This window comes from Stenella coeruleoalba (assembly GCF_951394435.1).
Source record: "Stenella coeruleoalba genome assembly, chromosome: 12".
Classification (NCBI taxonomy): domain Eukaryota; kingdom Metazoa; phylum Chordata; class Mammalia; order Artiodactyla; family Delphinidae; genus Stenella; species Stenella coeruleoalba.
In genome coordinates this window covers 48,010,950-48,026,668 of record NC_137158.1, presented here as the reverse complement: position 1 = coordinate 48,026,668, position 15,719 = coordinate 48,010,950, and the positions used below count along the sequence as shown (strand labels likewise).

General features: G+C 40.6%; 1 protein-coding gene across 3 annotated transcripts in view; it reads left to right on the top strand.

The window, feature by feature from the left end:
• Window positions 1-703: 703 nt before the first annotated feature.
• GOPC (golgi associated PDZ and coiled-coil motif containing) overlaps window positions 704-15,719 on the top strand; it is a 71,448-nt gene continuing 56,432 nt past the window's right edge. For all 3 annotated transcript variants that reach the window (XM_079939164.1, XM_079939163.1, XM_079939162.1), the window contains exon 1: window positions 704-2,696. In XM_079939164.1, the coding sequence (XP_079795290.1) occupies window positions 2,409-2,696 (288 nt within the window). In that variant the 5' untranslated portion in view covers window positions 704-2,408. The remainder of the gene's footprint in view (window positions 2,697-15,719) is intronic.

Here is a 15,719-nt window from a genome sequence, read left to right as displayed (position 1 = left end):
TAGAGGGTGTGACTTGCGAGTTGTAAAATTTGTTCACAGAAGTGGAGTCAGGCTCTTCAATCCCGAAAATGGGGGTATTCACAAAGGATCAGAGCACTGGATACATACAAACACTTAAAATGCATTTCAGTTGTACCCACACAATATAGTAGGAAGTTGAATGATATATTTTTTTAAAGAAATGAAATTTGTTTTCAAATGTAGTTCATATAAACAAAAGAAAGTGCTAAGTAATAGAAAATGAGTATTACAGTTAATTTTTTGGATAACAGTTCTTATATATTAATAGATTTGTATATGGCTTATAATTGGGAAAAATTATTTTTTTGAAAATAACTTTTAGACTGATTTGCCAATTTATTACACTGGTAACTTAAACATGAAGAAATGGATTTCCTCATCCTTCTATACCCCGTGATTAACAGCTAAGACTTGGGAGAAAAAGACACCTAGATTGAAATCTCACCTCAGTGCATCTTTAGTTGTATACCAAGCTTATCAAGATACTTAAATTCTCTGTGACTCATCTATAAAAAACTGACCACAGCTAACTGACAGGATTTTGTGAGAGTCAAAGAAGTAAAGCAGATAGCACAATGTTTAGCACATAGTACGTATTCAATAACTGAAAGCTATTATTGTGATTCCATATGTATGTGTATTCCATATGTATGCCCCTCAACCTCAACTTTAAATTATTTTCGGACTTTAAATTCCTGAAAATGGGATTGCTAACTATATTATGAATAGAGAAAGTGGTGGGAACTTGGTAGCTGTAGTAATGATGTTCTTGCAAATACGGCGGATAAAAAAAAAGTTAATTTGGAAGGGAGCAGGGGAAAGATGCAAATCTTAGTTTTATATTATTTCTGGGTAAAACCTGTGTGAATGTGCCTACTTAATCTCAAGGCAAGGATCTCTGAGTAGTTTTGCTTAGCTAAGTTTGTTGAAGCCAAAGGACTTTATGCTAAACAGTCTGCCCTGACTCAGAGAGCAAACTAAAGCTATGATTTCTTATTCCTCATTGGCATAGCATTAGTGAGGGGCCCACAGTGCAGGCTTTGGTGGAGATTAACTGGAAGAGCCTGTCTTCTGCCAGTAAAATATTCCCTTAGGCAAGTCTCCTAGGAGGGGCAGTTTCTACTCTATCAGACTGGTTTCTCCTTCTGTTTTCAAGACTGGGCTACTCTTGAAGTGGAAGGGGGTTGAGAGTGAGTATTCAAATTAAAGTTGCAGCTATAAGGGTTAGACTCAGTAGCCTATGAGTTCTGCTAACGTGAGGGTCATGCCTCATTCATTTTTGTGCCCCCGATGCCTCAACAGGGTTCTGCATTCAATATAATTATGAATATATGAATCCTCATAATTTTTTTTAACCTGTCACGTGTAGGAACACTACGCCAGTTTTTAAAATAAGTACACCTTTTTAGGTAGTTGCTTTGGAAACGTATGACCTGTGGTGTGAATAATAAGGCATACCAAGTGCCAAGCACTGGAGCTAAGCATTTTACCTTACTACTGAGTGAAGTAAATTTCGGAAACTGAGGCTTCGACATTAAAGAATACAACTAAGATGGCACAGCTAATAGGTGACAGAGTTTAAAACTTGAACCCAAGGCTGCCTGACTTTTAATCACAAGAGAAAAGGCCTCGTATTAATTCAGCAAAACTTGGTGAGCCGCCGCCCTTCAACTTGCCGTTCTAGACAGATTCCACCCGGAATTTAAGGCCTGGTTTACCAAGAAGAACGAGTGTGTCCACACACCCCACGCACCTCACCCTAAATGAACTGGACTGGAAAAAGTAAAACGTGGCCACTGCGCAGGCTCAAACGTCCCTTCCTCACTCTTCCTTCTCTGCTCCGGGACGTCACCGCGGAAACTTTCCCGGACGACTCTAAAACGGCTCCCGCCCACTCTGAAGTCAAACGGGTGGAAGCTGTTCCTCTCTGCGACGTGGACAACCTTCTCTTCCTCGGGCCTTTCCAACTTGGAAGCCAACACCACGCGCCCCGGTTTCTCGGGGATTCAAGCAGGAGTTTGCCAGATGTCAATATGGCCGCTGACAGGCGGTCCCAAGCAGAGGCTTTTCATAGGCCAAGGTCGCACCCCAGCCCCGCCCATTTCATCCCTCCTGGCTGCGTCCGCCGAGGCCTTCGATACGCATGCGCGGCGAGGGCGGGCCGAGAGGTGGGACGGCCCGCGTCTTCCGTGAGCCGCCGCCACCGCTGCCGCCAGAGCTTCGCCGCTCCTGCGCCTCCGGGGCTGCATAGCCGGCGTTAGCCGCGCGAGGGTTAAGAGAGGGGACCGACGGAGCGTGCGTACGCGGGGGTTCCCGCAGTCCCATCAGTTCCTCTCGCGGGTGGACTGCGAGGTCAGCAGCAGTCGGGGGAGGCCCTAGACGGCGCCATGTCGGCGGGCGGCCCATGCCCGGCAGGAGCCGGCGGGGGCCCAGGAGGCGCCTCATGCGCCGTGGGGGTCTCCCCCGGCGGGGTATCCATGTTCCGGTGGCTGGAGGTGCTGGAGAAGGAGTTCGACAAGGCCTTCGTGGATGTGGATCTGCTCCTGGGCGAGATCGATCCGGACCAGGCGGACATCACTTATGAGGGGAGACAGAAGATGACCAGCCTGAGCTCCTGCTTTGCGCAGCTTTGCCACAAAGCCCAGACTGTGTCCCAAATCAACCACAAGCTAGAGGTGAGCTGTGGGCGCTGGAGGGGGTAGCATTCAACTCCAGTCATCAGACCTCATTTAACGCACCCGTGAAACGACCCTAGAAAACTGCCAGCCGGGGCACCTGGGCTTCCTACGTGACGGGGGAGTGCGCGCGCGCGCAGGAAAGGAGTGAGGTGAGGTTAGAGCAGAAAAAGGTGTGTGGACTGACGTGTGGGTCTCCCGAGATCCTGTCGTCCACCTTCCTTGTATCTCAATGAAGAGGAAGCAGGAACTAATTACTCCAGCCTACTTGTGCCTGTTACGTTAACAGATCTCAGACTTAACTGAAGCTCAGAGATTCTGTCATAAGAATACTTTAGCTCACCTTTTAACATTTGAGTTTTTAGATCTACTTTCACATTGATAAACTAGGTTTGTATATCACCAGACAGACACAGTCCTGATTATTTTTAACTATTTCAGGTCAATTTCTGTTGTTGCACACAGACGTACTGTACCTTGACTGCACGAACTATTTAGGGGAATTTGATCAAAGCTCTTAAGAAAAGTTAGTGGGATAAGCAAGACGGTATCAATGTCTATTTCAGTTTACAGTTAGTTGGTCCTTAAGTTACAGGCACATCCCTCCAGAGCGCCCTACAATTATTCAGCTGACTTCTAACATTGAGGTTTTGTCTGTACTTTACTATCTTTCCCAAAGTCTGGGTTTATTTTTGAGAGTGTGTGAAGGATGATCATTTGCTTTAGTCTCTAATCTTGGTTGTGGGTGTGAGTGCAGTGGTGGTGCTTCCAAAAAAAAACCCCAAACCTACCATTTTTGCAGAAAATTAAATTTTTACAATATTTAGAAAGCATAATAGATTACCATTATTACATAAAGATCATTTTCTAACTAGATAATTTAAATAAGAGAATGGGTCTTTCATTTTAAAGTAGGTAAAAATAGGATAATAAATGATGTGCACAGCTCTTTGAACATTAGATTTTGTGAGAAATCATCGTTACTATCAGTTGTGGTGATTGAGAATGCCCATTGGATCCAAATTAATATGAATATCAGAAATGCATCCTCTCCTTGCTTAGTGGTTAGCATTCTTTCTCTTTCCTGTCAGTCGTGGAAAAGGTGGTATAATTTAGCTTTGATTAGCATAGAATTGCATATGGGAGATTTTGTGACTCTTGTTCACTGAAAGGACTGTTAATTTCTTTCATCCTTTCTGAAAAGGTTGGAAGTGTTGATATGAGGCTAATCACTTCTTAATCTAGGTATATGAAAATGTCTCTTGAATTCTTGCTTTAGTGGTAGTTTCTAGAAGATGTTTATTTATTCATGTAGTGAAATTACATTTGTTGGTCTTTAGAAATAGTACTTCAGCTTTAAATAACAGCAAGAGTAGCTTTTGCTACTCTACAACTGAGAGTATTTACTGAGATAAACAGATTTTAAAAAGTGAAGCAAGATCTAATTCATTTTTTAAATGACTTAAGGAAACTTTAAAGTGCTATTTGGATGTCAGATATAAAACCTGATTTTGGAGAAAATTATGTTCTATGAGCAGGAGGTGATGCTCAGTTTTTTTCATCTTTAAATATTTTAAATGAGTACTCAGAGCTGTAATAAATTATGCATGTTCTTTTTCAGAAATTATAATTACATATTCTGATTCCATGTCCTGGCTTAGAAGGTGGCATTATTTCTCAAAATAAGAAATGCTAGCCTATCACAATGTGAGCATGTTTTTTCAACATGCTTGAGCCTTTGATTTAAAGATCTTAGGAAATGGGGATTGTTGGTGTGTTTTTTCAGTTACAGTTGACTTCTCTGTCTGTGGGGTTATTCTTTCTATATTTAGCAGTTTCTACAGTTTTCATGGAATCTGTTGTGTATTGCTGAGGAGAGAGGTTCATTGTCAGTAGTGCTTTTCAAAGTAGATCTGCCATTGTATCATCTGCAGAATTTCAGAGGTTGCCTGTGTACTGTTAGCAATCTTTTGAGATCTTGAAATTTTAGAAGAGATTTCCATACTTTCTTGCCCTGTTTTATTTCTTAGTAAGTGAATTGAATTAGTTCTGTTGTTTTAAGGATATGGGCATTAAGACATAATATTTGAGGTCACTTACATTTTGATATAGCAGATGTGCACCAAAGTTCGGTGGTTTTAGAGATTAATACCTTAAACCATATTGCCATAATAAAATATTTTTATAATCAAGAGGGGTACCTCCAGTATGAGTAACTTATGATATATTTAAATTCGTCTTGAGTATCCTTCCAGATCGCCCTTCTTCTGCTCATTGTCTTCAGGTAGTTAATTTAATACTAATATAGTAGTTAGGAAAACAATTCTGCTACAAAAAAAGTCAGAAGTTACATTAAAAAATTAAATATAAGTGACATCTATGTGACTGCTTTTTTCCATAAATTATATTTGGGGAGAGGGATATCTATAAGGGGAAGGGGAGGGCAGAGAATTCAGAATATTTTGAGGTAGTGCATTTCAAATTACTCACATCTCTTTTATACTTCCCACCTGCTTGAGAATCCCTGCTATGGTGAGCCACTTGGTGACAGCTGTGCTGGAGTCACAGGTACTAATTGGGATAGTAGTAGTAGTAATAGTAATAGTAGCAGTAGTAGGTGTGTTGGAGTAGAACAAAATATGAGAACCAGTGCTTTAGAAAAACTCACCTCTCTGCCTTGAAGTACGGTTTTCTGCCTGTTCACCCCTTCTTTAAAATAACAGCAAAGCAATATATCTTCTGTCATGTCCTCCTTTCCCTCAGCAATTGCTGAATAAGTATCTTTTTTTAAAGTGATTTACTGTTCACAGCCATCTAGAGCCACATTGAAAATGAACTAATGATATACTACCCTTTTACTGCTTTAAAGCTATTCTGATTTTTTTTTTAAGTATATCAGTTTTATTGCAATTTGTTTAACATTGGCTGTTAACCACTCATTGAACAGTTTCAGTGCCATAAAATGGTGGGTTTCAAAAATAGTATTCCCCCCCCAATAATCTGCCCCCATTCTCACCTGTCCATCCTTGTTCTTCTTTTTTTTTTTTTTCTTGGCCACTCGGTTTGTGGGATATTAGTTCCCCGACTAGGGATCGATCAAACCTGGGCCCCTGGCAGTAAGAGCTCCTTCCTAATCCTGACCACTGAACAGCCGGGGAATTCCCCATCCTTGCTCTTTTTCAATAATTACTACATTGATTTCCCTTTGCCCTTCTACTTACTTACTTATACCAAGGCTATTCATATTTAGTTTCTAGTGCCATGTTCCATACTTCGATGAACTGGGTAGCAATCTAGACTTGTATAGGAAAGCTATTCTGTTTTTAAACAAGCGATGAGGCTGTTTTGCAGCATTGAACTTGAAGTTTAATATTGCTCCAATATATATTTATTGAGTGCTAATTATGTGTTGGACACTTGGGATACAATGGAAAGCAAAAACGGACATAATCATCACTGTTATGGAACTTGGATTTTATTGGAATTTGTTGAAATAATTATCATATAAATGTGAAATTCCAACTTTGAGGTACATAGAGTAATGAGAACCTATTCTGGGGCATCAAGAAAGGCTTCTTTGAGGAAGTGACTGTTGAGTTGAGACATAAAGGATGAGTAGGAATTAATTAGGCCAAGAGAAATAGGAGTATCGTTCAACATTCTGGTAGAGGGAACAGGATGTAGAAGGCACCTGTGATGGGCGAGTGCTAATGCATTTGAAGAACTGAGAGTTGGTATGTGTTACAAGAGCACAGGGCAAAAGAAGTGATATGCAAAATAAGTTTGAACAGGTAGGTAGGGACAATATCTACATGATTTTCTAGACCATGTAGTAGATTTGAGGGCTTTATCATAACAATGGGAAATGTTTTAAATTAGGTGGTAACCTCAGATAGGAGATTAGAATAGTTTACTCTGGCTATGATAAGGAGAGAATTTGGGGAAATAACAAGAATAAATGCAGAAAACCATTTAGGGGGCCCTTAATTCTGATCCATGTGAGATGATGGGAGTAGGATAGCAGAGGTGGAGGAAAGTGTTCAGAACAAGAGAGATTTGAGAAGTAAAAATAAAATCTAGGGATGGGTTGGAACAGAGGGATGAGGTGGAACAGAGGGATGAGGGAATTCAGGATGACTCCAAGGTGTCAGTTGGCTGGATAAATGGATGGATATTATATATTGCTAACTGTTGATCAGTTACTATGGGCCAGGCTCTGTGCTAGGTCTTTTATATATATCAATTCACCCAATTCTCATAATAGTCCTGTGGGGTAGGTTTAGTATTGTTATTCCCATTTTATAGGGATTAAGTAAGGGGCCCAAGACTACAGAACTAGAGAAACCAAGCTCTCCAAAAACACATTTATGTCTGGCTGGGGAAGGAGGAGGTGGAGAGAAAAAAAGCAAGCAGAAATAGTTGAGTGTGGCTGGATAGCCGGGAGGGGGAGGGGGAGTTCAAGGGAGGTATTGTTTTCTTTTTTTTTTAATGGAAAAATAAACTTAAACATGTTTACAAGCCAATGAGAAGCATCTAGTTGAGGGAAAATCTGAATATTCTAGAGAAGGAGAGGATAATTAGTAAGATTTCTGAGTGAAGATGAAATCCAAAATACATGTAGAGAGAATGGCTTTATATTGAAAGGACAGCTATTATACTTAAAGGGAAAGGAGAGATGATAAGCACAGAAGCGGGAGTGTTTTGTGTGACGGCTTCTTTATTCTCTGTAGAATAGGAGCCTGGGACAACTGCTGAAAGTGGGTGAAAGTAAGAGCTCGAGGAGAGTGAAAAAGATTTGAAATGTTAATGGAAGAGTGGGAGAGCAAGTTGGCCAGAGAAATAGAGACTGCCAGACAATGCTGGGGACTAATTTGGAGTTACCATAAATTCATGGTAAAACCAGTCTGCCCTGTTGTATGACTTTCTCTGGCAATGCAGGCACAGTAATGAGAGTAATAATTGAGTTCAACCAGTGCTGTAGCAAGGAGTTTGCTATATAGACAAGAGTGTTATTGAAATGAAAATGGTATTGGGGATGAAGAAAAGGAGATAATCTTTAAAGGAGTAGAAATAGTATTTGATAATTATCTAGATGCAAAGGAAGAGGAATGGTTAAGGATGATGCCACATTTCTGTTTGGGAAATATATTGGTTGATACCTACAGTGACTTGAATAGTGCTCCCCCGCCCAAATTCGTGTCTACACAGAACCTCAGAATGTGACCTTATTTGGAAATAGGGTCTTTAGAAATGTAATTAATATAAGGATGGAGATGAGGTCATAGCAGATTACAGTGGGTCCTAAATCCAGTGAGACTATCCTCCGAGGATACACAGGGACACAGAGAAGAAGGCTATGTGAGGATGGAATAAGAGATTGGAGTGACTTGTCTACAAGCCAAGAAATGCCAAGGATTGCTGGCAACCACAGTATAAGGAGACAGGCATGGGACAGTTCTCTTTCAGGGTCTCCAGAAGGCACCAACCCTGCCAGTGCCTTGATTTGGGGCTCCTTCATCCTGAACTGTGAGAGAGTAAATTTTTGTTCTTTTAAGCCACCAAGTTTGTGGTAATTTGTTATGACAACCCTAGGAGGCTTACACCATTCACTTAAGTAAGGAATCCAGGAGAAGGAGTGGGTCTGGCAGGAAAGATAATGGGTTGAGTTTAGGAGGTTGTGCATGGTTAAGGTCCGTATCCCTTTTTTGCATATTCCTAACATAGTTTCCTAATTGCTTCTTACCCCCTCCACATCATCCTCTCATTGCCAAAATCATTCTAAAGTGATTCATATTAATGGTTCATATCAAAAGGCAAGTCTGACTACGTCACTCTTCTTTGTATACCTCCCTATTACTTACTGGCTAAGATCAAACTCTGCAGCATGTTGATCAGTGTCCAGTCTGTCTGTCCTCATCTCTTGTCACCCCCTCTTAGCTGCTTTTGCCTCAAATAAAACTGGTTTATTTGCATTTCTCTAAATAGGCCTGCTCTTTCATGGTATCTCTACTTTGGCACAGGCTTTTGTGTATAATACCTTCTCTGTCCCCTTTGTCTACAGTGTCAAACACCCACTCATCTTTCAACACACCACTTACATCACCATCTCTGTGAAGGCTTTCCTCACCCAACTCCTCTCTGCTCTCTATAGGCAGAGGCTGTCTTAACACCTTGAACTTGCTTGGGCTGTTACAAGATTTGTTATTATACATTGTACTATAACTTGTGGTTGCCACATTTCTCTACCTCTAGAAGGTAAGCTCTTTGAAGGCCAAGACTTTGTCATAGCTGAAATAATCTGAACTATCAAATGCTTGTGAAAGCTGACTTGGTGGTAGCATTATCCGTTTGTGAACCCATTTTGGTTTCTAAGAATTGGTTGGTAGTTTTTTTCTCCATGATATCAAGTTGATTTATATGTGGATTACAGAATTGGTGTTTGGCCCCTTTTAAAAAGGGGCCAATTTTTGGAAATTTGGAACTCACACATTAAACACCAACCTTTTTGACCCACTTAACATTCTTATCTCACTTGCTAGGGGTTTTCACATCTCAGACCTTTCCCTTTCCCTACTCCATGTATTAGCTTTTCTCCATTCAGCATTCAGGTAAACTTCTCCTTTCTGACTCCCTTTGTTTCTTTTTGAATTGGTACATCACACATGCCTGTACACTAGTGTTTACAACACTTTACATCATAATTGGGAATGTATTTTTTATCTGTTTCTACTAGACAGTAAAATTCTCAAGGGCAGAATCCATGTCTTATTCATCATTTTGTCTCCAGATCCTGGCACACTGTGTATATTCAATAAATGTTTATTTGAATGAATAAATTATTTGAAACAACTTTAGTTGCCTCATTCTGCCATGAGTCTTCAAAGTTTATCAATAATCATTCTGTAATACAAGTTTCATGAGAGCTGGGATGGTGTCTGTCTTGTTGACTCTACTATCCATTGTGTCTAACATAGGGCCCACCATATTAGTGAAAGACTGAATCAATCACAAAGATATGATTTGTTAATATTTCATGGTATTCCATTTTAAGAAAAATTTGAAACTGACTAAAAATAACATCATTACATTAGAGTATTGAGTATGGATTTAGTGTACTTTTGACATTTCTAGTATATTTGGTAGGTTGATTCTCCTCATCCCACCTCGAGTTTAATTATAGAGCAGCTGAATTCTTTAAAATGAAAACAGAAAACATTTTATCTTGTTTGGAACTTCATTTTGACGTTTAAAGTACTTTAACTTTTAAAAATACATCATAGACTTATCTACTTGTCTCCATTTCAAATCCCCCAACTCTAGTTCAGTGACATTGTCTCCCATGTTACACATAGCTGCCTTTTCTTTTTGGCTGTGTTGGGTCTTGCTGTACATGGGCTTTTCTCTAGTTGCTGTGAGTGGGGGTACTCTTTGTTGCGGCACGCGGGCTTCTCATTGCTGTGGCTTCTCGTTGCAGAGCACGGCTTCAGTAGTTGCAGCACGTGGGCTCAGTAGTTGTGGCTCATGGGCTCTAGAGCGCAGGCTCAGTAGTTGTGGCACACGGGCTTAGTTGCTCTGCAGCATGTGGGATCTTCCCAGACCAGGGCTCGAACCTGTGTCCCCTGCATTGGCAGGAGGATTCTTAACCACTGCGCCAGCAGGGAAGTCCAGCTGCCATTTTTAAAACATAAATTTGATCATGTCATTCTGTTTTAAATTCCTCAATTGTACTTTGAATAAATTCAGCCTCCTTATCACTGATAAGCTCTGTGTGATCTGACCTCTGGATAGCCCTCCAATGTCGTATCTTATCATTCTTTCCTCTTATTCTGTATGGCCCAGGCCACATGGGTCTCCTTTCAGAAACTCTAAGACAATAATTCTTAAACTTTTTGGTTTTAGGACCCCTTTACATTCTACAAATTATAAGGTCCCCAAAGAGCTTTTTTTTTCCCTTAATATGGGTTATATCAACTGGTATTTACTGTGTTAGAAATTACAACTGAGAAAACTGTAAATATTACATCAGTTAAAAATAGCAACAGTAGGGCTTCCCTGGTGGCGCAGTGGTTGAGGATCCGCCTGCCGATGCAGGGGACACGGGTTCGTGCCCCGGTCCAGGAAGATCCCACGTGCCGCGGAGTGGCTGGGCCCGTGAGCCATGGCCGCTGAGCCTGCATGTCCGGAGCCTGTGCTCTGCAATGGGAGAGGCCACAACAGTGAGAGGCCCGCGTACTGCAAAAAAAAAAAAAAAATAGCAACAATAAACCCATAAATAAACCCATAAATAAACCCAATAAACCCATTACATGTTAATATCATTATTAATGAAAAAATAACTACATTTTCCAAAAAATTATGAGTAGTATTATTTTATATTAAAATTAAAAATATATATCTGGTTTAATAGAAGATAGCTGGACTCTCACATCTGCTTTCAAACAGTTATGGTTTGTGGTTTTGGTTATAGGAAGAAAATTTGACCTCACAGAGAAGTAGCTCGATCAGGGAGGAGTATTTTAGTAGCCATTTCAGATAATTGTGGATATTCTTCTTTGATAGTAAAAGGTAGTTTCTTAAAGGTTAGTTACAATGTGGAGTCTGAAACACTATCAATAAACTTTTCATACACCGTTACATTAAAATACATTGGTCTATCTTTGTAGCCTTTGAATGGATCTTTTACCAAGGCATGATTTTAACATTGTGCATTGGTCATTTTGAAAATATTGGTTTGCTGAGTTATCCAGATCTTCCAAATGTGGACACATCTCATTATACAATATCAAAAAATCACATTTGTTAATATCTGCAGTCTCATGAGAAAAATCTGTAAGTATTAAGAAGCTGTCAAGCTTATGGTGATGGATTCCAATTTTCCAGAATTCTAATTTTCACTTTGAAAGTATAAGTTCTTATCATTGCCAACAAATGCTGTCAGTTGTTTTCCTTGAAATAACAGATTCACTTTATTCTCAAGAACATGTCTGCCAAATATATTAATCTTTTTTTTTTTTTTTTTTTGCGATATGCGGGCCTCTCACTGCTGTGGCCTCTCCCGTTGTGGAGCACAGGCTCCGGACGCGCAGGCTCAGCGGCCATGGCTCACGGGCCCAGCCGCTCCGTGGCATGTGGGATCTTCCCGGACCGGGGCACGAACCCATGTCCGCTGCATAGGCAGGCGGACTCTCAACCACTGTGCCACCAGGGAAGCCCTATACTAATCTTAATAACCACAGTTTGTTCTTCTTTCAAATAAATATGGTGTTCCAAGAAAAAAAGTTCAGTTTTGCATCTCAAGCAGTTGCATAAGTGCTTTTCCTTGAGACAACATAGTTTGATATGCAGCAGGTATGCTTTATGTATGCTTCCCATTTCATCACACAGAATATTAAAAAGACTTACTCAGGGTTGAGATTTTTAGAAATTAATAATTTTACTGCTTTATCAAGGACATTCTTAAGTGAATTTTTGGGTTTTGTTTTTGTTTATTTGTTTTTTATAAATTTATTTATTTATTTTTGGCTGTGTTGGGTCTTCAGTGCTGCGCTTGGGCTTTCTCTAGTTGCGGTGAGCGGGGGCTACTCTTCGTTGTGGTGGGCGGGCTTCTCATTGAGGTGGCTTCCCTTTCCTGTAGAGCACGGGCCCTAGGTGCGTGCTTCAGTCGTTGCAGCACGTGGGCTCAGTAGTTGTGGCGCATGGGCTCTAGAGTGCAGGCTCAGTAGCTGTGGTGCAAGGGCTTAGTTGCTCCACGGCATGTGGGATCTTCCCGGACCAGGGCTCAAACACATGACCCCTGCATTGGCAGGCAGATTCTTAACCACAGTGCCACCAGGGAAGTCCTTGTTTTTTGTCTTTGTTTTGACTGCGAGTGCATGAGAGTGAAGAGTACAGTGACTACTGGTAGTTTGGTGCCACTGCATTGACTTGTGTTGTAAGCATTCTATTCATAATTGCTTTTGTACCTTCAGTACAATGTCAACACAATGAAAAAGGCAATTCATATTTTTTTATTATGAAAATAGTTTTGACCTTGTGGATGCCCTGAAATAGTCACATAGACCTGTGAGAACTGCTGCTCTGATAAACCGAAACACTTCCCAGAAGGATAGCCATACACTCCCACCCCACTAATTCTGATTCTCTTTGCTTCTTTCCTATAGCTTATTATGGTTTGTAGTTATGTATATTACTACTGGCTTTGCTGTGACCTCGGGCAAGTTACCTAACCTCTGTGCTTCACTTTCCTTCTCAATACAAAAAGTATCTTTGAGGATTAGGACAATTAAAACATGAATATGTTCAAAACAGTGCCTGGCACATGGTTAATACTATTATTATATATGCCATTCATTTTCTTTATGAGCTGCCTCCTGCACAAGGCCACTGAAGCTCTGCAGGGCAGGCTCCACATTTGTTTTGTCTACCAGTGTATCCCTAGAAACCAGCCCACTGCTTGGCATATATTGGTGCTTAATAAATACATGTTGAATGAATGTGTGATGTTGTGGGAGACTAAAACTAAAAATATGTTTGCTTGTCTTGAACTGTAGAACACTTCGGGGAGAAATAATGACAGATGAAGTTTGCGGTCTCTATGCTCGGATTGGAAATTGGAGCAAATAGGTGGAGTTTTCTCACAGAACTTTCATAAGCCAAATGAACAGACTGCTTCAAGAGCTGACATGTAATAAAAAAGAATATTATTTCTTATCTTGAGGGATGACAGAGATTTTTATCTTTGACCTTTGAATATATTTTCTGTTTGGTCACAGTCTTTGCTTTAGAACAGGCTCATTGGCTTTTTGTGATCTTCGATAGTAGGGCAGCACTAACCATCCTGAGCACAGGAAGAAAAGATAAAATAGAGGAAGATTCTTTTTTTTTTTTGCGGTACGCGGGCCTCTCACTGTTGTGGCCTCTCCGGTTGCGGAGCACAGGCTCCGGACGTGCAGGCTCAGCGGCCATGGCTCACGGGCCCAGCCGCTCCGCGGCATGTGGGATCTTCCCGGACCAGGGCACGAACTCGTGTCCCCTGCATCGGCAGGCGGACCCTCAACCACTGCCACCAGGGAAGCCTGAGGAAGATTCTTTATAAAGGAGTTGCTTAAATTAAATGAGCTCTAAGACTTTGTTCAGCTATTTTGAAGAAGTAGAAGAAAAGAAAGAGAATGGATCAAAATGCTTTCATTAGTTACATTATCACCTTGAAGAATGGTTCTGCTGTCTGTCAGGTATAAATAAATAGCTTAGGATCTTTTATATAAGAATCTCTATAATAGATTCTTTTAAAAGTTTCGATCGAAGAAAAAAAAGACAGTCTCACCAGATAAAATGGCGTTGCTTCTTTAAATGAGGCAAGGAGAATTCTATAATCTGTAAAGGTTCTCCTATTAATAGGAGACTCAGTATTTAATACTCAACAGTAATAAGATGTCTTTTTTTTTTTACAGTCATATCTTGCCATCTCTTTATGATTTTTATTTTTTACATTTGTTTTATTGCTCTTACGAGCTTTAAAGCCTTTTGGTAAGTAGGTGGGTGTAGATGATAAATTTTAGATATTGGCATTAAATGGTATAATTGCTAGCGATTAAATTCCAATCTCTACTTTTCATCCTAAACTGCATTTGCAAATATTAAAAACATACAGACATTTAAAAGCATAATTGTTTCTTTTTAATGATATGATTACCTTTTGTACACTATTTTATTTATTTTTAGAAGATGTTGGGGATAGGAGTTTATTTATTTATTTTTGCTATGTTGCGTCTTCATTTCTGTGCGAGGGCTTTCTCTAGTTGCGGCAAGTGGGGGCCACTCTTCATCGCAGTGTGCGGGCCTCTCACTATCGTGGGCTCTCTTGTTGCGGAGCACAGTCTCCAGACACACAGGCTCAGTAGTTGTGGCTCACGGGCCTAGTTGCTCTGCGGCGTGTGGGATCCTCCCAGACCAGGGCTCGAACCCATGTCCCCTGCATTAGCAGGCAGATTCTCAACCACTGCACCACCAGGGAAGCCCTGTACACTATTTTAAAACAAAAGGTGTGGAAGCAATTTGTAGGTAAACGTGAGATAATATTTACATCTTTATCAGCAGCTTTCAATGCTATGGTTCATAACAGTTAAACTGCTATTTGAAGTCAACTATTTTCTTTGTAATTCTTACAGAGAATACAACTTGGAGTATGTGTGCTTTTGTGTGCATGCCTGTGCATGCCTACACGTGTGTCTGTGTGTGCACATGAGTTCCAGTGTGTGTGTGTGTGTGTGCATGCATTTGGGTGTGTGAAGGGTGGGGCTGGCTAGGTGGATGATGTTCAGAGTAGTCTCTTGCTTAGAGCCCTGTCTAGTTCTGAGATTTGGGAATGTGATCTCATTCGGAACTCATGGACACCTTCCTTTCCATTTTTCCTATTACTGCCAGAATTATAAAGGATGTCAGGAGGTCTGAGTTTTAATCCCATGCAGTTTGTAATTTAGGACAACTCACCTAATCTCTTTGGGCCTCAATTCTTCATGTGCAAAATAAAGATGTTTTACCAGATTTTTAATTTAGGTTCTTACATCTTCTAAAATGTTATCAAAAGAGCTATATGAAATGCCAAAACCAATGAGTGAGCTAGATCAAAGTTCCCTGCTGTTTGATGTTTGCTAATGTCTTGTCTTAGTTTAATCCTCCCCAGAACAAGAGGTTTTTGAGGGGTGCTTAAGGTAAAGTAGTTGGCATTTTTATCTATAAGACAGTTAAATAAAAACTAGCCTTCGTTTAGAAAGAGAAAGTGCAGCTGTTGTGTAGTTTTTTTAATAAATTTATTTATATTTTATTTATTTATTTTTGGCTGTGTTGGGTCTTTGTTGCTATGCGCAGGCTTTCTCTAGTTGCAGCGAGCGGGGGCTATTCTTCGTTGCGGCGCGCATGCTTCTCATTGCCGTGGCCTCTCTTGTTTCAGAGCATGGGCTCTAGGCGTGTGGGCTTCAGTAGTTGTGGCATGCGGGCTCAGTAATTGTGGCACACGGGCTTAGC